Source organism: Pseudophryne corroboree, chromosome 7, assembly GCF_028390025.1.
Source record: "Pseudophryne corroboree isolate aPseCor3 chromosome 7, aPseCor3.hap2, whole genome shotgun sequence".
Lineage (NCBI taxonomy): Eukaryota > Metazoa > Chordata > Amphibia > Anura > Myobatrachidae > Pseudophryne > Pseudophryne corroboree.
The window spans coordinates 235076377-235101602 of record NC_086450.1 but is presented as its reverse complement, the minus strand read 5'-3'; the positions used below and the strand labels follow the sequence as shown (position 1 = coordinate 235101602).

Here is a 25226-nt window from a genome sequence, read left to right as displayed (position 1 = left end):
GCGCTTTACCCTAGTACGTTTTGTTCACGTGCAGCTATAAGCCCTGTGATCCACGCAGTGTGTGGCAATGTTTCATAGATGTGCTATAAACTGCTGTGTGTTTGTGCTGCTACTCTGTCGCTTAGTAACCAGTCAGCTCGCTGCAGCCTTTGGACAATATTGGTGAAAACCATATTGGGGATCATTCTGAGTTGATCGCTCGCTAGCTATTTTTTGCAGTGCTGCGAACAGATAGTCGCCGCCTATAGGGGAGTGTATTTTTGCTTTGCAAACGTGAGATCGCATGTGCAGCCGAGCACTACAACAAAGTTTTGTGCAGTTTCTAAGTAGATCTGAACTTACTTAGCCCTTGCGATCACTTCAGCCTGTCTGGTCCCGGAATTGACGTCAGACACCCGCCCTGCAAACGCTTGAACACGCCTGCATCTTCCTAAACACTCCCAGAAAACAGTCAGTTGACACCCATAAACGCCTTCTTCCTGTCAATCTCCTTGCGATTGGCTGTGCGAATGGATTCTTCGTTAAATCCATCGCTCAGCAATGATCCGCTTTGTACCCGTACTACGCGCCTGCGCATTGCGGTGCATACGCATGCGCAGTAGTGACCTGATCTCTGCGCTGCGAAAAACGGCAGCGTGCGATCAGGTCAGAATGGCACCAATTGTGAGCTCTGAGGTACTCATAATTGACTGGAAATTAATGTTATTGAAGTTAATAATGCTTTAGGAACAAAAAAGGTCCAAATTATGTGATTTTAGTTTTTTTTTTGTACATTTTTGAAAAATACAAAGCCGAACGATGAATCACAGCCAAATCCAAATCCTGCAAAAATGGTGCGGCGCACATCTCTAGTTATATCACATCAATTTTCACTATTGTGAGATTTCTCTCTCTCTCTCTCTTTCTCTTTCTATATATATATACACCTTTAATAAAGTTTTAATTGTTGAATCACATTCTGTATATAGAATTTTTTTTACCTAAATGTAATCATTGGGACTGTGTATGAACTATGGAGACCAAAAAATTTTCTTCTGAATTTTTGTTTGTCTGTTCGTTCTGACATCATGCAAAAACTTTGGGATGAATTTGGATTGCGTTTTCACTATTTTAAAGCTTAGTCACCTAGAAAGAAATTGAGGTATGTATTATCAGGGAGTGGAACAATAAAGGAAAAAACAGAAACTTCACAGTCGGCGCATGCAGTGTGCAGCTTCCTCAAGCCACAAATTACTATATGTAGTGTATAGTATAATGTAAATATTTATTTTTTGGGACAAATATACTTTTAGGAACTGTTTATGAACTATGGAGACAAAAATAATTTTGATTTAAATTTGCAGATGCTCAAGTCCAAAATTACTATATTTATTCATCCGTGCGGGATGGCAGCCGAACTCTGACGTTTTTTTAAAGGGGCAATCATGTAGAAGGCTAAACCATGCCTTGTGCATGATTACCCCTTTAAAAAAAGTCCCAGTTCGGCCTGCATCCCATACGGCCGCCGAACTCCAACTTCATTTCATCCCACTCAGTAGACACATATATTGCACGCGCTGAACACAGTTATATATGTATGCACATATAAATATATCTTGAGATCTATTTCGCAGGAAAATCCAACTATATATCAATCACTAATCATGCAGATTATCTTGACTAATGAAGTTGCAGTATACATGTCAATCCAGAAGATGGCGCATCAAAGAAAATACAGTACTACATATCATAGAGTCACTGGTCATGTTACTTTCAACCTTTCAGTGTTACTGCAAGCAACGGATTTGAGATCTACAAGATAATAGTTGTTTGACTAAAGTGAACCTAGACTGTCTGTGAGATTGATTCCCTCTTGAATTGGATTTTGTGATTTACACAAAAATTTTGAAAACTGTGGATTATTGCTTATCAGTGTACTGTCGTAGGGACAAAAGCTCAGGGCTGCGGTGTAGACCTCAGGACCAGCTGCTTGTCCCATGGGCAGCTTTATGTGGTTTGCTCAAGAGTTAGTAACCCCAAGCATCTTTTTGTCTTAATACATGAAGGAAAAACTGCAAATATTGTTTGCAAAGACTTAGGGGTATATGCAATTGCGGTCGAATTTCCGAAATTGTCGAAAAACTGGACTTTTTCGCCCAAAAAAAAAAATCGACAATGCAATTCAGTACTTTCCGTCAAAAAAACGGACTTTCAAAATTCGACTTTTTGAAATTCGACATTTGTCAAATTCGACTTTTCTGCAATGGTACAAATGCGGCAATTCGACAAAAGTATATTCAATTGAAGTTTGGAAATTCGACAACAGTGCTTTTAGACAGTAAATTCGTCATTTTCAATCCGCCACACTTTGGTGGGTGAATCTAATAAAAAAAAAATTAAAACATGTTTTTTTGGGTGTTTTTTTTATTGGTAATAGCATATCTATTTATATTAGAAGGGATTAGGTACTTGGTTTGTCTTTTTGGGAGGCACAAGTATTATTTATATATTTTTTAAAATATTTTTATTTTTTTTAGATGGAATGGTAAAATCCCGGAAAAAAATGGCGTGGGGTCCCCCCTCCAAAGCATAACCAGCCTCGGGCTCTTCAAGCCGGTCCTGGTTCTAAAAATCCGGGGGAAAAATGGACAGGTGATCCCCCGTATTTTTAAAACCAGCACGGGCTCTGCGCCTGGTGCTGGTGCAAAAAATACGGGGGACAAGAAGAGTAGGGGTCCCCCGTATTTTTTACACCAGCATCGGGCTCCACTAGCTGGACAGATAATGCCACAGCCGGGGGTCACTTTTATACAGTGCACTGCGGCCGTGGCATTAAATATCCAACTAGTCACCCCTGGCCGGGGTACCCTGGGGGAGTGGGGACCCCTTCAATCAAGGGGTCCCCCCCCAGCCACCCAAGGGCCAGGGGTGAAGCCCGAGGCTGTCCCCCCCATCCAAGGGCTGCGGATGGGAGGCTGATAGCCTTGAGAAAATGTAAAGAATATTGTTTTTTCCTGTAGTACTACAAGTCCCAGCAAGCCTCCCCGCAAGCTGGTACTTGGAGAACCACAAGTACCAGCATGCGGGAGAAAAACGGGCCCGCTGGTACCTGTAGTACTACTGGGAAAAAAATACCCAAATAAAAACAGGAGACACACACCTTGAGAGTAAAACTTTATTGCACACCTGCCGACACACACATACTTACCTATGTTGACCCGCCGACTGCCACGTCTCCTGATCCGACGATCCGGGGTACCTGTGAATCAAATTATACTCACCTCAATCCAGTGTCCAGATATAAATCCTCGTACTTGGCAAAAAAAGAAAACGAACACCCGAACCAGCGGACTGAAAGGGGTCCCATGTTTACACATGAGACCCCTTTCCCCGAATGCCGGGACCCCACGTGACTGCTGTCACCGAGGTCCCTTCAGCCAATCAGCGAGCGCAACGTCCTGGCACTCTGCTGATTGGCTGCACGTCTGAGCTGTCAGACAGCGCCTCGCAAAGCCTCTCCATTATACTCAATGGTGGGAACTTTGCGTCAGCGGTGAGGTCACCCGCGGTCAGCGGCTGACCGCGGGTAACCCCACCACTACCTGCAAAGTTCCCACCATTGAAAGTAATGGAGAGGCTATGCGATGCGCTGTCTGAGGTCACACGCGCATACAGCCAATCTGGTGAGTGCAACGAAGTAGCGCTTCCTGATTGGCTGAAGGGACCTCGGTGACAGGAGTCACGTGGTGACCCGGCATTCGGGGAAAGGGGTCTCATGTGTAAACATGGGACCCCTTTCAGTCCGCTGGTTCGGTTGTTCGTTTTCTTTTTTTGCCAAGTACGAGGATTTATATCTGGACACTGGATTGAGGTGAGTATAATTTGATTCACAGGTACCCCGGATCGTCGGATCAGGAGACGTGGCAGTCGGCGGGTCAACATAGGTAAGTATGTGTGTGTCGGCAGGTGTGCAATAAAGTTTTACTCTCAAGGTGTGTGTCTCCTGTTTTTATTTGGGTATTTTTTTCCCAGTAGTACTACAGGTACCAGCGGGCCCGTTTTTCTCCCGCGTGCTGGTACTTGTGGTTCTCCAAGTACCAGCTTGCGGGGGAGGCTTGCTGGGACTTGTAGTACTACAGGAAAAAACAATATTCTTTACATTTTCTCAAGGCTATCAGCCTCCCATCCGCAGCCCTTGGATGGGGGGAACAGCCTCGGGCTTCACCCCTGGCCCTTGGGTGGCTGGGGGGGGACCCCTTGATTGAAGGGGTCCCCACTCCCCCAGGGTACCCCGGCCAGGGGTGACTAGTTGGATATTTAATGCCACGGCAGCAGGGCACTGTATAAAAGTGACCCCCGGCTGTGGCATTATCTGTCCAGCTAGTGGAGCCCGATGCTGGTGTAAAAAATACGGGGGACCCCTACTCTTCTTGTCCCCCGTATTTTTTGCACCAGCACCAGGCGCAGAGCCCGGTGCTGGTTTTAAAAATACGGGGGATCCCCTGTCCATTTTTTCCCCGGATTTTTAGAACCAGGACCAGCTCGAAGAGCCCGAGGCTGGTTATGCTTTGGAGGGGGGACCCCACGCCATTTTTTTCCGTGTTTTTTTTCCCGTTTTTGAAAAAACGGAACAAATCCGTCAAATTGGCCGTTTTTCGGCAGCGGGACTGTCGAATCCGTTTTTTATTGCATATGGTCAATTTCAGCACCCACTTGCCGAAATTAGACTGTCGAATTGAAAAACGGCCGATAATTTGCCGCGATTCGCCGCTAATTGCATATACCCCTTAGGGATATATCCTATTAACCCTGAAGTTATTTTGGCCGGTCAAAACGACCGGATATTGCGATTAATGACCAACGGTGCTTATTACAGTATCCAAATAGAGGCCTGAATTGGACATGCGATTGCGCAAAAAGTCCCCGACCCCCGGTGTTATTGTGGATCTGGCAGCCCCCTTATTGCAGATTATGCTTCGGGTACCTCAGCATTATCCCCCGATAAGAGGAGGAGCGCGCCACATCGGGGGTTAATAGAATAGCACACGGCGATCATATTAGTAGCAGTAAAGTACCGCTGCTAATAGGATACCCCCTATATTGTGATCAATGTCTCTAATATAAAATGAACATCACAATATTAGATGGCACAACTGTCTTTGTAAAATTAGTTCTGCTAAGCAATAGCAGACATTCACACGAGCAAAGCTGTGGGAAAACGCTTGTATATATACATAATAATAAAAAGTGATCACATTTATGTTTGTGTACTGTTAAAAAAAAAAGCATATATATCTGTACAGCATTTAAGTAAATAACACAGGATTAAGTATAAGGTTAATTGCAAGTCTAAAATCAAATAAAGTAGAACAAAGATAATGTCCCACTGCTAAATGCTTATTTGTGTGAGGAGGTAGTCTGTGACCGATTAAAAAAGTTAAAGATTAATAAGTCACCTGGTCCCGATGGAATTCACCCGAGGGTTCTTATGGAGTTGCACGCTGAACTAGCAAGACCTCTATTTTTGATCTTCATGGATTCGGTTAAATCGGGTATGGTACCCAAGGACTGGCGTATAGCGGAGGTAGTGCCGATATTTAAAAAGGGGAGCAAAGCTAAACCAGGTAATTATAGACCAGTTAGTCTTACATCTATAGTGGGGAAAGTATTGGAAGGTATTCTAAGGGACAGTATTCAAAAGTTCCTTGAAGCAAATAAGGTCATTAGAAGGAACCAACATGGATTTGTGAAGGACAGATCATGTCAGACCAACTTACTTGGCTTTTATGAAACAGTAAGTGCGAACCTGGATCAGGGAAAGGAAGTGGATATAATCTTTTTAGACTTTGCCAAAGCTTTCGACACTGCACCACACATGCGTCTTATCTATAAGCTACAAGAAATAGGGCTAGGGAGCACAATATGCACTTGGGTCAGTAATTGGTTAGATAATAGGGAGCAGCGCGTTGTGGTCAATGGATCATTTTCAATTGGACTAAAGTACTAAGTGGTGTGCCACAAGGGTCTGTACTTGGACCACTTTTGTTCAACATTTTCATCAATGACCTAACAGTAGGTCTAGAGAGCATGGTGTCAATTTTCGCAGACGATAACAAATTGTGTAAGGTTATAAATACGGAGGGGGATGCTGAGTCTCTTCAGAACAACTTAACTAAACTGGAAGCATGGGCTGCAAAATGGAGAATGAGATTCAACACAGACAAGTGTAAGGTAATGCACTGTGGGGGCAAGACCAAAAATTACACCTACATACTAAATGGGGTAATATTAGGGGATTCTGTACTGGAAAAAGACTTAGGGGTTCACATAGATAACAAATTAAGCAGCAGTACCCAAAGTAGGAGTGCAGCAAAGAAGGCTAATAAGATATTAGCATGCATAAAACAGGGAATTGATGCAAGGGATGAGAGTATTATACTCCCATTATATAAATCACTAGTGAGGCCACATCTTGAATACTGTGTGCAGTTTTGTGCACCATATTACAAAAAGGATATCCTGGAGCTAGAAAAGGTTCAGAGGCGGGCGACCAAACTAATCAAGGGCATGGAGACGCTGGAATACGAGGAAAGGCTTGCAAGGCTAGGCATGTTTACATTGGAAAAGAGGAGACTAAGAGGGGACATGATCAACATCTACAAATATATAAGGGGTCAATACACAGAGCTTGGGAGGGACCTGTTTTCTACAAGATCAGCACAGAGAACACATGGTCACTCGCTTAGGTTAGAGGAGAGGAGTTTCCGCACATTGGGGGTAATTCTGAGTTGATCGCAGCAGGATTTTTGTTAGCAGTTGGGCAAAACCATGTGCACTGCAGGAGGGCAGATATAACATGTGCAGAGAGAGTTAGATTTGGGTAGGTTATTTTGTTTCTGTGGAGGGTAAATACTGGCTGCTTTATTTTACACTGCAATTTAGATTGCAGATTGAACACGCCACACCCAAATCTAACTCTCTCTGCACGTTATATCTGCCTCCCCTGCAGTGCACATGGTTTAGCCCAACTGCTAACAAAGATCCTGCAGCGATCAACTCAGAATTACCCCCATTGAGGCGAAAAGGTTTTTTCACAGTAAGGACAATACGTGTTTGGAATTTCCTGCCTGAGAGAGTAGTAACTGCGGACTCAGTCAACACCTTTAAGAATGGGTTAGATAAATTCCTATTGGATAAAGATATTCAAGGTTATGGTGCGTAGGCATGCATTATAGTTAATTTAACTAGTCCTAACATAAAAATAACTAGTCCTATAATAAGACTGCATAGGAGACCACAAATAGGTTGAACTCGATGGACAATTGTCTTTTTTCAACCTTAGTTACTATGTTACTATGTTACTAAGAGGCCTCTGGCCGGAGAATCTTACAATCTAATGTATTGTATAGGCACACAAAAAGAGATGGTAGATAATACTTGAGGTGTATATGAATGAAGCACCAAAGCCAGTGAACAATCTGTATGAGTCACACGACGCCTCCCAGAGTGACATTTTAGAAGGGTTAGGAAGGTGTGGAGAAAATGTCAGACACAGATGGTGATGTTTTAGGAGTTCTAGGGATAAACTAGCTGAATAATCAAAATTTAAAAAAAAATGGCAAGAATTAAACAGTAAATAAAAGATGATATACAAGCACAATTAAATAACATTGAGAACATAAGAAGAGATACATGATAATTATCAAACAATGAAGGAATGTGAACTGTCCTGGCTTTTTATTTAATGCTGAGTGCTTTTGAAGGTTCTATCATTTGATAGCTATAATATAACCATCAAAAATGTCAGTCAGGCAGTTGTGCAGTAGAGATGATGGGAGGTCTCACCTCTCCCTCAGAGCTCCCTGTGGTCTCATACACTGACGTCTTCAGAATGAACCACTGGGGGGCACTCACTGGGTGGACCGAAGGTGATGGATGTAGGTGACTAAGGAACGAAGGAGGAGACAAAGAATGAGACACAAACCTCGGTGACATCCATCAGAAGAGATCAATTCCGCGTGTACAGGTGGAGGGTAAACCCTCTTTGGAATATGCACAGGACCAAAAATATATTTAAGGATTCAAAACTACAGTAGCTTTGTAGGGGATGAAAACACTTAAAGGAAGTTTCTTCAAAGAAGGCTCTCTTTTTTGGTACTCTTTTATATTCAATGAATGATTTAAAACATAACTTTTAATTATCTCTATTAAAATGTGGTGACACTTCTAGGCAGGTTCTACTTAGGAGAATACTTTAAGAAAAAATATATAGCAGTTTTTAGAGCCGTGCTATTCCCGGTTGATTGTGTGGCTAAAATGTATTTAGTTAGTGGTATTGAAAACCAAGTATATTGTGTCTAAATTCCCTGTTCCTTTAGGGATCAGAATACTACTTTTTGTAGATCAATACAGTGTGCTCAAAAATTAATTCCTATAGTCACATATGTAGGTTTGAGTATTCTTAAGAGGAGCTATATGTGAAAATATTTTTGGTCTATATTAGATATAGGTGGTGCTCCACACATTAAAACAATTGTCTGTAGGTGTTAGCTACATATATTAAAAAAAAAAAAATGAGTTGTGTGTAAGGAGCATTAATTTAAACAGCAGCCAGTTTAGGCTTTGGCAGGGTACACTTGCTACAAATAATTCTGCCAGTGTAATGAGATATTCTGTCTTAATTATTAGACTGTGAAGTATTTTAACTTGACCAGTGTTCCATTTCCACCTATAGGTCATACTTACCTAAATTCATACCTCCCACCTCCTCTCTGGGAGATGCACAGTGGAGGTATGAATAAGAAAGGAGGGCACAAAAAATGTCACTCATGTCAAGACATATGCAGTGGTGGATCCAGTGAAGAGTGCCCAAACCCCTATCCCCCATATCAGGAACGGGTGGCTTTACACTGCATACTATACATATCTTGTAGCTAAGAAACAGATAGAAGGTCATACCTGTCCTGTTATTGTGTCTTAAACACACCAGAGCTGCTGGGCATTATCCCATGCATGCTTTTCGGCCACAGAATGGCACTGTGTGGCCTCATAAAGTGCAGAAAGGGGCAGCTAGAGATTGACACAGAAGACCAATCTATTGGCAACATTGATCTTTAGGGTCCAATCCTGGCATGTTTTTAGATGGACACCAGCAATGTTATATATCGACTGGATTGATGATTTCACAGTGATACAGAAATATGGTGTTTGAAAGCGTGGAGTGTTGTGGTGGGTATGCTAAATAGTGACTGACAGGTAGTATGGAACACATATGGCTGCTCCGTTTGACGTTCAGCTTCCCTGATTAAAACCTAGTTGCTGTTTGGTAAAACCAGTTGGACATCTGTAAAGAATTGAAGTACATCAGGTTTCTAAAATTCAAGTACTAGGATTAGTTTATCCTGCAACTGTCAAAGCAAGGGCCCTGGGCTTAGAGTATGCACTCTGTTTGTTACTTGTACCCAACACATAGTAATTGCACTATGCAATCATTCTGTCAGATTTATTTGTGCCCTGCAGTGTACTGTTGCATTCTGTGACTGAAGAAGACATTTTTGTGTGCACATTCATGAATTATCATCATGGCAAATGCTTAATTTTTTTTTTTTTTGCAATAACTGCACCCTGTTGATATGCAAGGAAACAATCCCAGATGCATCCAAAAGATCTATTCGGACCCTTGAACCATGCATGCCTAGGTAGGACTATGCTGAATAACCCCCCCCGACGCCCCCCACCCCCACCAGCCCCCTCCATCATATGCACCACTGGACATATGATGTCATGAAGTGGGTCATCACATCTGTACCCTCCAGTGTAAACTAGTGTTAAGTGATTTGGATTAAAATGACAATCAACGCAATTTTTTGGCCAGTGAAAAAACCCGATATCAGCAGTACACACAATACAACGTTAATTAAAAATCTGCAGATTTTCAGGCTCATAGAGCAATAATTTGTATATGACCGCCCACAAGGAGGCTGATGTCATCAGGAAAATTTGAGGAAAATATGGTCCGATTATTGTGAATGCCCATACACTAGGTACTATATGATATCGGGACAATTTGGATAATATTGAAGCCCAGCTTTTCTGGCCATCAATGGGCCATTGTATTGACATTTGGCCAAAACGTTTACCTGTACACTACACCCGATTATTGGCAAACTGGACCAATAATTGTATAGTGTGTTTCTCTCGGGCATTCCGGAAGCACAGTCAACTATGCTGTATGTGTCAGATATCTGGTACAAAGTTTTTACTTTTGTTACCTTTGTTACAATTTGCACTAGCAATATATTCAATGCAAACCTCCCAGACATTTCATGTCTGCCTTTCTGTTAACATTGAATCTATGATATTATAGATCTCTTTTGATATACTCATCACATGCCTCGAAAAAGGTATTTATTACCTTCAGGTAAATAACTGACTAATTTACATGTGCTCTTCTTCTTCTTCTTATTCTTCTTATTCTTATTTTATTGTTTTATCTTCCTGATGTATTTCTGTGATTTTCAGCAATACTTTATATCATCAGATAGAGATTTCCGTGCCTCCAGCTCTGTTAATTCTAGAAAGAATGTACATAAAAATACAGACAAGAGAAATGAATGTGTTTATTAAAAGGTACAGGGAGCATACATATTTACATGCTTAACTTAGTGGTAAGATGGAAATGTACTAAGGGCTGAAGTAGCAACATATGGCTCCCCATACCTGGCCTAATGCTGGGTACACACTAGATGATATTGTGGATACATCGTTCACAATACATGGACGATGGGCGATATCGCCAGCGAGGACCATGCTGCCGAATGAAGCACGGCCCTGCTCCCCCCCTGCCGCTGCTCCATCTCATGCCGATGTAGGAACCTCGCCGGGTCCCATCGCTGCTGATATTTCCGGGTACACACGTCGTATAGTGTGTACCCGACATAAGGTGATTAATTCAGAGTGCAAATTTACTAAAAAAAAAAAAAAAGGTTAAAAAGTACAAATGTGTATTAACCCTTAGAGGCCTATTTATCATTAAATATTTGCATCTTATTCCCTCCAATCGAAACCCCCATAGGTTTCTGTGGGGGATGCAATACTGCCAGATTTACCAAGCTTCGGAATGCAGAGCATTCCCAAACTTGGCACCCGCAGCTAACACCAATGGCCACCGTGCACAGGATTCCCGCAGCCACACTAAACACATTGCAGAGGCCTGTCCCTGTGGTTGCTTCTTGATACATGTGGCCAGTATAATTACATATCGCACTGCGATTATGGGCGCAAATATTGTGCTTAGATCACAATGCAAATGCGATTATCGATAAATGGGTCTCTTAGTATCTTCTCCTTCAGTATATTAAAAATTGCAGTATCACCCAAAACAACTTTCTTTATTACTGCATCTCACAGCAATACGAATATTTTTCGGAGATATGTATGACCTACAGTCGCAGCAAGGGGCTCATTTGCGCTCACCACGCTGTCGGTATGCCGGCGGTCGGGCTCCCGGCGCCGGTATGCTGGTTGTCGGGAGCCCGGCCGCCGGCATACCATACTACACCCCATTTTGGATCCAACCCTTTCCATGTACCTGCAAATTGCTGAATTATAACACAAGGGGATGGGGCCTAATGACCCCGCCCCCAACAAGAGCTGCTGCCTCTGAAGGTAAGTGTGTGAGATGTGTGTGTGTGTGTGTGTGTGTGTGTGTGTGTGTGTGTGTGTGTGTGTGTGTGTGTATATATATATATACAGTATTTACATACAGCCACAATACAGACGTGGCTTTAAGTCTCTAAGTGCTGCTGCCTTCTTTGTCAGTGTACAGTGAACTACAATAGAGGGCACCGGAGCCAGGTATCTGCTTTTAGTGGAGTGACAGACATTTTATTACAATATATATATATATATATATATATATATACACTGCTCAAAAAAATAAAGGGAACACTAAAATAACACATCCTAGATCTGAATGAATGAAATATTCTTACTAAATACTTTGTTCTTTACATAGTTGAATGTGCTGACAACAAAATCACACAAAAATTATCAATGGAAATCAAATTTATTAACCCATGGAGGTCTGGATTTGGAGTCACCCTCAAAATGAAAGTGGAAAAACACACTACAGGCTGATCCAACTTTGATGTAATGTCCTTAAAACAAGTCAAAATGAGGCTCAGTAGTGTGTGTGGCCTCCACGTGCCTGAATGACCTCCCTACAATGCCTGGGCATGCTCCTGATGAGGTGGCGGATGGTCTCCTGAGGGATCTCCTCCCAGACCTGGACTAAAGCATCCGCCAACTCCTGGACAGTCTGTGGTAGCGTTGGTGGATGGAGCGAGACATGATGTCCCAGATGTGCTCAATTGGATTCAGGTCTGGGGAACGGATGGGCCAGTCCATAGCATCAATGCCTTCGTCTTGCAGGAACTACTGACACACTCCAGCCACATGGGGTCTAGCATTGTCTCGCAATAGGAGGAACCCAGGGCCAACCGCACCAGCATATGGTCTCACAAGGGGTCTGAGGATCTCATCTCGGTACCTAATGGCAGTCAGGCTACCTCTGGCGAGCACATGGAGGGCTGTGCGGCCCCCCCAAAGAAATGCCACCCCACACCATTACTGACCCACTGCCAAACCGGTCATGCTGGAGGATGTTGCAGGCAGCAGAATGTTCTCCTTGGCGTCTCCAGACTCTGTCACGTCTGTCACATGTGCTCAGTAAGAACCTGCTTTCATCTGTGAAGAGCACAGGGCGCCAGTGGCGAATTTGCCAATCTTGGTGTTCTCTGGCAAATGCCAAACGTCCTGCACGGTGTTGGGCTGTAAGCATAACCCCCACCTGTGGACGTCGGGCCCCCATACCACCCTCATGGAGTCTGTTTCTGATCGTTTGAGTGGACACATGCACATTTGTGGCTTGCTGGAGGTCATTTTGCAGGGCTCTGGCAGTGCTCCTCCTGTTCCTCCTTGCACAAAGGTGGAGGTAGCGGTCCTGCTGCTGGGTTGTTGCCCTCCTACGGCCTCCTCCACATCTCCTGATGTACTGGCCTGTCTCCTGGTAGCGCCTCCATGCTCTGGACACTACGCTGACAGACACAGCAAACCTTCTTGCCACAGCTCGCATTAATGTACCATCCTGGATGAGCTGCACTACCTGAGCCACTTGTGTGGGTTGTAGGGAGGTCATACAGGCATGCGGAGGCCACACACATTACTGAGCCTCATTTTGACTTGTTTTAAGGACATTACATCAAAGTTGGATCAGCTTGTAGTGTGTTTTTCCACTTTGATTTTGAGGGTGACTCCAAATCCAGACCTCCATGGGTTAATAAATTTGATTTCCTTTGATAATTTTTGTGTGATTTTGTTGCCAGCACATTCAACTATGTAAAGAACAAAGTATTTAATAAGAATATTTCATTCATTCAGATCTAGGATGTGCTATTTTAGTGTTCCATTTATTTTTTTGAGCAGTGTATATATATATATATATATATATATATATTTATAAAGAAACAAAATACTCCTGTTTTGCGCTGTGACAAAGCAGCACCAGGGATGGAACCCCTGTTAGTGGGAACCTTACAAATCACATAACATAAAACAAGATCCAAGATCCAAGTGCTCTAGTGTATACAATACTGAAAGTTCACTTCAGAACTAAAAATACAGATGAATTAATCTTAACGGGCCAATCCGATGTTGTATGCACCAAGGGTCTTTGTTAGCTGAGTCACCAATCTACCAGTATCGTGTCTCTGTATCTGCACTGTCCCACCCAGAGCTCACACCTTTGCAAAGGTGAGGGTGGGTCATATTCACATCTACTGTACACTGACATGTTCACTGTAATATTGGTGTCAGACAAATGTATGTATAATTTTAAGAAATACATTGTATCAATACAACAATGTTTGATTGTTATCTTTTTCTTGGGTGATATTTTTGGTGCGAGGGTTCATTCCAGTTATCCTGAAGTCACTCAGCTAACAAAGACCCTTGGTGCATTCAACATAGCCCGTTAAGATTAATTCATCTGTATTTCTAGTTTTGAAGTGAACTTTCAGTATCGTATATACTAGCGCACTTGGATATTGTTTTATCTATCTATCTATCTATCTATCTATCTACCTATCTACCTATCTATCTATATAAATCTATATATTTATATATCTATAGATATATATCTATTTATATATCTATATATATACATATATCTATCTATCTATCTATCTATCTATCTATCTATCTATATATATATATATATATATATATATAAGCATTATTCCATGGCACTCACCTATTCCTAGATTTGGGGTGCACCATGGTATGTGACCACATTGTTTAAATAGCAATCACAGGGGCTCTGCACTCGCTATATTAACTAACAATAATAAACAGTGACGTTTTAGTTCATGTATTGATCAATGCATCTAAGCCTGCAGCCCCCGACAAGAGACCCCACTATACTGCAGGTCCTACTCTATTTCTCAAAATAATTATCATGAAAATAGCTATCACATTAGTGTTAAACTTTAGGTATGCTATCTGGTCTAAAGCTCACAGCAACTTTGCATATATAGGTGAGACAGTTACCAACACACCTGTTGTTAAGCACCTAGGAGAACAGCTGACACGCTATAATTAAGTTAAAACAGGGTGCATATATATTTATATACAGTATATATATGTATATATATATATATATACATACATATACACACACACACACACACACACACACACACACACACACACACACACACACATACACTGTACATATCTATAGAACACCCTCCCCCATACAAATCCTTTTAATACGCCCTTTGAACCAGATTGATTAAAGCTAATTGCTGTAATGATTGTAATGTATTCTCATGGCAGTAGACAGGTGGCGCACTTCCCTCTCTGTCGGACCCTTACGCATAGAAATTACCTGTTTGATGAGGCCACTGCCGCTGCTGCATCTATGAATGAAAAATAAAGCAATAAAAACTATTATTATAGAAGGATTAAAATCGTGATGATAACAATAATAACAGCATATGCAGCCAATAATAGCACTATTGTTACTATTAATAATAACATACATGTGTCTTTTAAGTAGATCATTAATATCTTTTATCTATCTATATACAAACACAATTGTAGAGACAGCCAATAATAATATTATTCGATATTTCATAATATTAATAATAAAAAAATGCTATCAAGGGCCATCCATAATAATATATTGTATTAATAGAAGAAGGTAGCTCTTTACACAAACATCTTCAATAACGTATGCTTACTTTCCAGGTATAATAAGAAGTGAAGAAATGTGATTTGCTGGGATTTACATGGCCAGTCAGTCACACGGGGCTCTGTATTTTGGAGATGGAAGTCTGTGGTTTAAATGTCACCTACTGTACATTCAACTGCTATGGGGTCTCACAAGGGAATAGCTGTGTCCTGCCAGACAGAAGCACAGACGCAGCGACTCCAGTCCATACTTGCCTACTTTTGAAAACGTTTTACAGGGCGATTGTGAAAGGAACACCTACCAGTGCGGACGTGTACTGCTACATACGAGAGGCGTGTCATAAACATAACTGACATCCAAATGTAAATGAGCCCCAGATTTAGTAAGCTCTACTTGTTGAAGTAAATACAGATATTTTGCAGGATTTGTTTGTGCACTGATGATCCCATTCGAATGTATGTATGTCTGATTTATTGTTCCCCCTAAGAATGCAACAACTACATAATGGGGGTAAGGTGCAATCTGGGAGATTGCTGGTCTATTCAAGGAGTCAGGGAGATTGCTGCTATTTCAGGGAGTCTCCTACAGAATGAGGGAGAGTAGGCAACTATGCTACAGTCTGACCAGCGTGCAGAGTGCAGACGCACCGGCAGAACCCTCTTGCTCTCTCCCTATGCTTTGCACCGTTATGTACTCTCCGGTTATCACACACGCACACATGCTGAGGGAATGATGGTGGGTGATGATGGTGGGAAATAGTCATTTTCTGTCACAGAAATGTGAGCGTCAAATACATGCAGGACTTTTTAGATATTGGAAATAGGCTAGACTGACATAGGTTGGGTCCCAAATTGTTACCTAATCCCAAATATAACTGATGATAACAATAATAACGATAATAATAAGAAGAAGAAGAAGAAGAAGAAGAAGAAGAAGAAGAAGAAGAAGAAGAAGAAGATCAATATCGACAACGTACCAGCTTTGACATCACTAGACGCAGGGTTCCGGCCTGTAAAGTCCCCAGACCCCCTGCTAACTGCTGGCTGTCACTTCCAGCACCCAGTGACTGCCCTGACACAATGTTCTCTGGTCACGAAGGGGTTATCACTAAAGTAAAATGTTACCATCAGGAGTCCGTGTCACAGCCAGTGTTCCCTGAGAGTGGCACCGTGACTTCCTCGCCGGGAGATGTGGTGAATTCAGGTCACGTATCTATGTCACGCAAATGTCGTGATATGAATAGGATGGCCGCTTTTCTTGCACAGAATGTGACGCTGCCTGTGACTGTACACCATCAGTATGATGTCGGAGTTGGCACAGACAGAGGAGGGATCACTGTCACGAGTGGAAAGGATGAGAAGCCCCCGGAAGGGTTAATGTGGGGGTAACGTTAATGCTGTGTGCTTGTGAGTGCCGGCGGGTCAGAGGGCTGCGCACTGACACTGTGACTCTGCTCCACCCTCCTCAGTGTAAATAGAGAGGGGTCAGGTAGCAGTGAGCTCACACTCACACACCTCCTTTGCAGGATCCCTGCTCTCTGCACGATTCCGGGGGAGCCGCCGCACTGCGTGGGATCTAGTGGGAGAGGGCGAGAGCTGCCACACAAGGAAGTATAAAAGCCCCGAGGGCAATTGGTTTCATCTCCTAAATTGAGACAGTGGAGAGACTTGTTATAGGTCGAGGTCCCCACGTGGTTTGCTCTTGTATAAAAGTTTCAGTGTATTGGCCCCGTGCCCTGATTGCGGGGCCAGAAACTCAATAAGACAATCGGGAGCTTCTCTATACCGCGAGCTGGTCACAGGGGACCCGGGAACTGGTCACTGGGGACCCCAGGAGATGATCACAGGAGACCCCGGGAGATGGTTACAGGTGACCCCGGGAGCTGATCACAGGATATTCGAGAAGTAGATCTCTGGAGACCCATACAGTTGACTCGCAGGTGTCCCCGTTTGTGCTAGGTTTTGGGGAGGCTACAAGGCTGGAGGAGATCCCAGGTGTCCTGGAACTAGAGAGACTGCAAATGCGCTGTATCTGAGGAGAGCACAAGTGCCCTGCAAGTGAGGAGAGCGTTCGGAGCTGAGATCTTATGGGCAGCAGGAGGTGGATCGCTGTATAAAGGGAGGTGATCAGCCTGAAGTCCGGGCAGCAGACACTGCAGGCGCCGCGTCCCGGACAAGTGACATTTCTCTGCAATCGCTAGCTCCGCGGATCAGGACTATGCCTCGCCCGCTACAGTTTGCTCTCTTCCTGGCAGGAGCCCTGTGTGCAGCCGGCAGTCCCACGCCGGTATCTGAGCCCAGTGGCTCCCAGGACACCTGCTCGTCTTGCGGGCTCCGGCCCCCGGAGGAGTTGGCCAATGTGGACCAGGACTTTCTGGAGGTGGTGAAGAGACATATCCTGAACCGGCTCCAGATGAGGGATCGGCCCAATATCACCCATGCAGTGCCCAAGGCTGCAATGGTGACTGCCCTGAGGAAGCTGCACGCTGGCCGGGTGCGGGAGGATGGCAGAGTGGAGATTCCTAACTTGGACGGACACGGCATGTCCAGCCCGGAGCTGCAGGAGCAGAGCGCCTCCGAGATCATCAGCTTTGCGGAGACAGGTGGGTGCTCGCCTGCTGGCATCTGGGCATAACAGGCATAGGGGAGTAGAGGCAGCACGCACGGGCCAGGTGAGCTGATATATGAACTATGAGGTAAGGGTCCGGGACAGCTAGCACTGGAGAGTGGGCGGAAGACGGCCAGTAAGGTGCAGGTGCAGGGCACAGCTAGCATGGGGCAGGTGTGGAAACTTCAACTATGGGGCAGGGAGAGTAGGCATTGCACTCACAGGACAGGGTTAGAGGGCAAAGCATACATAGAACAGAGGCACGAGCTACAGAATGCACAGCACATCGTTAGTGGGCAAAGCACATATGGGACAGAGGAACTGGGGCAGTACACACAGTTCAGGGTTAGTGGCAAACGCACACATGGGGCAGAGGAACTGGGCACAGTACACACAGGACAGGGTATGTGTAAAAAGCGCACATGGGTCAGAAGAACTTGGCAGAGTATGCATGGGACAGAGAGATTGGGCATAGCACATACAGAATAGGGTTAGTGATCAAAACATACATTTTGATAGCAGAACTGGGCACAGCATGCACATGGCAAGGTAAGTGGGATTGAGGAACTAGGCACAACATACATAGGACAGCTAGAGTGGACACACCATGTATAGAAGAAGGTTAATGGGGAAAAACACAGATGAGGCAGGACTAGGTACAGCATACATGGCAACGAAGAGTAGACAGGTGGAGTATGCATTGGACAGGTGTGTGGGAATAGCACACATGGGACAGGGAAGTGGGCACAGTAAGCAGGGTACAGGTAGAAAGGGCACTGCAAGAATGGTATAGGGAACTGGGCACAGGATGTATAGGGGCAAAGGTTGTGGACCCAGTAACCATGGGTCAGTGATAGTGGGTAATGGCCACAGGAAGTATGGTATAAGTGAACTCAGCATGGCAAGTGCAAGGCATGGGTAATGAAAACTGCAAGTATGGGAAAGACGGACTGGTCACAGGATGCATAGGTGCAGGAGTAGTGGTTACAGCATGTTACAGGGGAACTGGACATGAAAAAGCATGGGCGTGGAGAATGAGGGTTAGTGAGCACAGCAAGCACGATACAAGAGAACTGGGATTGTCAAATATGGTTTTGGTAATGGGCACCAGATACATGTGAGTAGTGTAAAAACAAGCATTGGACAGGAGATCTGGATATGGCAAATATATGGCCAGAGACTGTATGGGACAGTGGCAGAGGGCACAGCAAGCATAGGATAGGGTAAAGAATTCATGATGCATGTGTAGATGAATCAGCACGCATCAGACTTTTAGGTAGGTGGTGTTAAATGACAGGGAATGCTGAAAGGTGCCCTGTGGCACAGGTTTACCTGCACTGAAGTTGCTATACATTAAAATATTTACTAGTATGAGGACAACATGATACTGAGCATGCCATACAAATCAGTGGGGTATCTAGCACAGGACTCCGTTGGAAATTTGTGGAGCTTAAATAAGTACAGAAGGAAACCTGCAATGCAATATGAAGACTTGCCCTGTTTCTACACATGCAGGAATGTAATGTTTATTTCTACACGTGTCCATGTACACATCAATCCCACACACAGGTAATTCCGGCAGGACCAGTCTCTATTAAAGGGCACATTGCTGTTATCCACGTACAGGTGTGTTCCAGACTCTAGGGAAAGTAGATTAAAATGTCTTCTTATTTGCATGTGATGATCCCATTTCTACAGCATATTTGTTTAACAATCCCCCACACATCCATCTATCTATCTATCTATCTATCTATCTATCTATCTATCTATCTATCTATCTATCTATCTATCTATCTCTATTGTCTATATAGCCATTTTATGATCCGTTATTGACCCTTTACATGCGGATTCGCTAGTTTCTGTATGTTTTTTGCAATGGGCTCATTGATTAATAGGGGAAATGGGGCTGCCTACTATTCAGCAAACTCTGAAAACTGAAAGTTTTCATAGTTTGCATGATGTTGTTTCCCGCAAGTTTTCTTGTGGGGAATAACACCATCTTCAGCCCTGCTCCTTCCTGAGGGAAGGAGTTTTGAAGAGGGATCCATACTGATCCCTCTGCCGCCTCCGCACTGATCGCCCTGTGGCCATACGCATGCGTGAGTTCTGCATTCACACATGCGCAATCTCCTGGATTGAGACTGGTAAGTATCACTGATAATTCAGAGTAGTTGTCCAGAGCAATAATGACTGGAGCAATACTGAATTGCTCTGTTAATTAATCACTGTGTGTTGGATGCTTAATTATGAGTAACTACCCAACTCCCTATCTTTCTATCTGTGTGCCGATGTTATAGCTACACTTTGACAGGCATTTAGTCTTTACTACTTTTCAATTTTTGTTATAGTGTTCATCTCAGAAGCTCTGTATTATCGCTATACATTTTCTTGCTTTGTTTTTTGCTGCTTCGCTATGATATAGATGTTAGTGTGGAAGGAAACATCTACATTTTTTGGAGGCAATAATGATTTTGTGATTTCCAACTGAGAAGAATCGCGAGAATGCAGTAGTTTGTAATTTCTTACATACATACGCAACAGCGCATTAATTAAATCATTAACTTGAATTCAGGATCCAAACACTGTCTGTTCACACTGTTACTGGCAAACATGCCTCTGAGATTCCCCATGCACAATCATCCTTTTCATTTAGGACAGTACTGAGACTGGTGTAATCCACTAGCACTTGGCAAATACTAAGGCCCTGTAGCATCTACCCATGTCTTAAGGGCTAATACTTCATTCATATCTTTGTTAAACCTTGGCAAGTTGGCAGGAAAGTTTGTGCAGAAGAGGACACTAATGACCGATGCAGAAAATAACGAAATAGAGAAAAACAGCTGAATAAGTGGGTCTGTTTTGAAGAAGGATAATCGGAATATGTAGGGGAAAGTATTTAGGTGTTAAATTAGTTCTTTCTCTTGCAGGACTGTGATGAAATTGGAGATATATAATTTTTATTATTGGCTATTTTATTCTACCTCTTGTTTTTAATATACTTTAATCATCATAAAATCTTTATTCCTGAGTATAGTAAGGATTCTGCATATTCTGCCCAGGATCTTCATAAAGTGTATGCTGATTTTATTCTACAAATACTCTTCAGGTTCCTTTCATATGGAAAATTGTTCTATATTGTTTGTTGCAAAATCTTTATCTGCCAGAGGAGGCTTCACTCAGCAGCTGTGATTTAACAGTTGAAACATATTATAAGATCACCAATCATTTTCTAGACATAGTTGTGAAAATATAGAAGGTTGTAGAGATAGGAGACAAGTTTTTCTGTCTGAATTATGGGTATAAATTCTAGTAGCTAATGATATTTGAAGAATATGCAATGAACCCTGGTGCCAGTGTTAATACTGTTGTGTACTGTGCTTAAAATGCATGAAAAATTCTTACATCGACTCTTTTCATCTACAGATGATATCACCGCTTCTAGAGTACGACTCTCATTCACAATTTCAAATGAAGGCAACCAGAACCTCTTTGTCTTCCAATCCAATTTGTGGCTTTATCTCAAGCTGCCTGATATGATGGAAAAAAGTGGTAGGAGAAAAATCCGTATAAAGATTCACTTTCAAGATCCAGAAGACCCAGCCAAGATGAACCTTGTAGAAAAAAAAGTTGACGTCAGAAGAAGTGGCTGGCACACGTTCCCCTTGACTGAGGCCATCCAAGCTCTCTTTGAAAATGGGGATCGAAAACTGTACCTTGAGGTCCAGTGTGATGGCTGTGAAGAGTTGTCCGTTATTCCAGTGTATGTGGATCCAGGAGAAGAATCCCACCGCCCCTTTCTGGTGGTACATGCCAGATTAGCTGACAACAAACATCGGATTAGAAAAAGGGGTCTTGAGTGCGATGGGCGCACAAACCTGTGTTGTAGGCAACAGTTTTACATTGACTTTCGGCTCATTGGCTGGAATGATTGGATCATAGCTCCATCAGGCTATTTTGGGAATTATTGTGAGGGAAGCTGCCCAGCCTATTTGGCTGGTGTCCCCGGGTCAGCATCCTCCTTTCACACGGCAGTGGTAAATCAGTATAGAATGAGAGGGTTGAACCCAGGGACAGTGAATTCGTGTTGTATTCCTACAAAACTAAGTACAATGTCTATGCTGTACTTTGATGATGAGTACAATATAGTCAAGAGGGATGTGCCTAACATGATTGTGGAAGAATGCGGATGTGCATGATTGGAATGCTAGGACAATTTCCAATTTTATTGTGCTTCCACCAGTGGGATTCCATGTCACAGTGATGTTTGAGACCATTTCACACGTGAAACCAGTGCCAGTCTGTGGACGATAATCTTCACAGGCATAAGACATAATTTACGAGATTGTAAGTAAATATGGCCACCCACCGAGGAAGTAAATATTATATGCCGGTGAGAATGCCAAGAGGGTTTCATCCACCTTTCAGGCAAGTCTACCCTTTCATGGGATGGAAAAAAAGCACATTCCTTTCATACGTGACCAACTGGGGTAGCCGACCCCCCCAGATATGAGGGTGCAGGATTTCTCAGCTCTTTCTGTGACCCTCTTACAGCACTTCCAGCAGGAATGTATACATTGTAGCTCAGTGAAGGGATGGCCTAAAATAGGTCTTCTGAAATGAATTGTATGTAGAGCACTGCAAGTTAGAGATACCACAAATGACGACAAACTATCTGCATGTGGTCTACTAAATTTCCGTGGCGCCTCAGCACAAAATTGAGGCAATGTGCAACTTTTCTACTGTACGTACTAATGTGACTATGTTACATTATGCACAAACTTGCAATTATCCGAGAAGTAACTGGCATGTATGGGAGACAATGTAAAGGAGATACAGAGATATATATATTTGTAGCCCCTTTGCTAACACAATGGAATGCTATATCATTATTTTTAAAATTCGTTTTGCACTGATGGGGTTAAATCGAGGGGAGTATCCAGAAGAGGCGGAGGGCGGAAGGCCCATCAGTTCCGTGTATGGAGTGTCAGAGGGGCTTCCATGCAACATAGCACTTGCAAACTGCTAGGTACTCATTTCACACAATGTTTGCACTTCTCACTGCCTTGAAAAATGTTACTTGACAGTGCACTTAAATTCACTTAACTCCTTCCCTGCTACAAAGAACACTTGGTGTAGTAAAGGGGGTTTAGCTACTTAGTGTCATGCAAAAAAAACACAAAACATTATTACACACGTTTGGTACGTTATAATAAATCATGTAAGTCCAACATGTAAAGAAAGTGTGAGAGAGCAGGCAGAACAGACTTCGTACTTCGGGTCTTGTGGGAAGGACAGCAGTTCTGCTCAGTATTGGAATGAAAGTATAAGGGCCCCACTGCATTATACCTGTACCGCCCAGCTGAGCTATGCATTTCAATGACATCACACCAGGCGCGATGGACTTGAGACAAAACGTATTATTTTATTTTCTAATATATTTTTATACTTGAAATAAATTTGTTCGCTTTTCTTGCTTTTCTTAAGCGAAGGATTGTTTGTCATGTTTTGCACTGAATAGATGCATGAATAGTCAAAACTGCCATTTGTAAAGAAAATAAATGGATATTTTTATAGCAACTTAAGATACATTTTCATTTGTATTATACATCATTTTGGAACCAAAGAGGCCAACATCATAGAAGTAATTATGAAGCTTTGTGGCTCAGTCATACTGTAAATACCTTTGGCTGCCTCTCCTGCATCCCTTTTGGGGAAACCAATGCATTTTATCTGTTCATTTCAAGGTGTTTTTTGGTCTGTTTAATATGCATATGAAATGTAGAACAGGAAAACTGGACTATTGTAGCATCAAATATGTGCATTCCTAAATTCAATGTTTGTTTTATTTAATAAAAATTCACGTTAGGTTCTGTTACATAATAATAATAATTTAAAACCAAACTTTTTTTATTTTCACTTAGTAATGCTGTCGAAAGCATTTTCTTGTGGTGTACAGTTTAAATAAAGAAAACATTTTAAAACAAAATATTATTGTTATTACTTAGCATTTGCTTTCATTGGAAGTCATTTGTTAGAAAAAAGAGTCAAATTGGCTTGGGGCCGCTTTGAGTAAAGTGGAGAGGATTGCGGGTACAGCCTGGTCTACCTTTTAGGCAGCATCTCCCAAGGCACAGAACAGGCATGTGCTCCTTGCACTGACCATGTGCAGTGCACTATTTGGGTGCTCTGGGGCACAATCGTGCAAAATTTTCTGCGCTCCTCTAATGCCTTAATAGAGGAAGACCATTGTTTATGTTGCACTGTTATTAGCTAATTACTGACTGGTCACTACGCAATTAGGGGGTCATTCCGACCCGATTGCACACTGCACTTCTTCGCAGCCGTGCGATCGGGTCGGAACTGCGCATGCGCCGCAGTGCGCCGGCGCATGGGAGTCATCGTTGCCTAGCGATCGCCTCTGAGACAGAGGCGGTTGCTAGGCGGGAGGGGGCTGAACGGCGGTGTTTAGCCGCTGTTTAGGGGGAGCGGTCCGGCCAATGCAGGCGTTGCCGGACCGTTGGGGGGGCGGGCCGTGGCCATGCAGCCGCTGCGGCCAGCGGGAGCGACGAGTAACTGCCGGCCAGCCGCAGGAGCTGCGCTGGCCGGGAGTTACTCCTCAAATCATACCTCCCAACATGACCCTCTCCAGGACCTCCCAACATGACCCCCCAACATGACCCCCTCCAGGAGGGACAAAATGCTCTGCTGCTGGACTTCCCTCTTGATGTAAGATTGCCATCACCTGTGTTAATGGATAAGAAAGGTGTTTCAGCACAGGTGATGGCAATTATAAATTAAGAGAAAAGTCCAGAAGCAGAGCATTCTGTCCCTCCTGGAGAGGGTCATGTTGAGAGGTATGCTCAAACACAAAGGCATCGCCGCTGTGCGATGCTTTTGTATTTGTGCGGGGGGGAGGGGGGCGGCACAGAAATGCGGGGCGGGCTAGCCCTGTGCTGGGCGTCCCCCTGCATGTCTGAGTTTATGATCGTAGCTGTGCTAAACTTTGCACAGCTACGATCAACTCGGAATGACCCCCTTAGTGCAGCTTCACTCCTTTGAGCAACCTTACTAAATATCTCTGCGTTTCATGGAGAGTGAAACATTTATGGCATGTTTACAGTTCAGAGAGAGAAAAAGTATTTATAAAAATCATTTACTTTTCCATTCAAGCGATCACGGTGACAGGTTCCAAACATTAATGTAATGGTAGATATAATCTACATTTATAATAAATTAAATCAGTATCTTGTGCAACTTCACAGTTGGAACAATGTTTGTGTTGTTGGATTTCAGCCCATTAAGGGGTTAACTATAGCAATGAAACAACACTGGGCTGGGCTGGGCTGGAAAACGTGAAATGAGAATATACAACCAGAAGGAAGCCAAA

At 43.2% G+C, this 25226-nt stretch overlaps 1 protein-coding gene and 1 long non-coding RNA gene across 5 annotated transcripts; one reads left to right on the top strand and one right to left on the bottom strand.

Moving 5' to 3' along the window:
• Positions 1-798: 798 nt before the first annotated feature.
• Positions 799-16297, bottom strand: LOC134945023 (uncharacterized). Of its 4 annotated transcripts, none has more exons than XR_010182024.1 (5): positions 16209-16297; positions 14927-14957; positions 10394-10552; positions 7825-7924; positions 799-1125 (listed from the first exon to the last, which is right to left on the bottom strand). It is a non-coding gene; the product is annotated as an uncharacterized LOC134945023 (long non-coding RNA). The 4 variants fall into 4 exon arrangements; XR_010182026.1 differs by lacking the exon at positions 799-1125 and adding an exon at positions 10699-10946 and having other exon boundaries at positions 4585-7924; XR_010182025.1 differs by lacking the exon at positions 7825-7924.
• Positions 16298-17448: 1151 nt separating this feature from the next.
• INHBB (inhibin subunit beta B) lies at positions 17449-23825 on the top strand. Its single transcript, XM_063934032.1, has 2 exons — positions 17449-17834; positions 21263-23825. The coding sequence occupies exons 1-2, from the start codon at positions 17450-17452 to the stop codon at positions 22033-22035; spliced, it is 1158 nt and encodes a 385-aa protein (XP_063790102.1). The 5' UTR covers position 17449; the 3' UTR covers positions 22036-23825.
• Positions 23826-25226: the final 1401 nt, after the last annotated feature.

What these genes read in the sequence shown, in the direction of transcription:
- INHBB (XM_063934032.1), top strand. Translation starts at nt 17,450, where the DNA reads ATGCCTCGCCCGCTACAGTTTGCTCTCTTCCTGGCAGGAGCCCTGTGT. An exon ending in CATCAGCTTTGCGGAGACAG is followed by an intron (nt 17,835 to 21,262) that starts GTGGGTGCTCGC and finishes TTTCATCTACAG; the next exon opens with ATGATATCACCGCTTCTAGA.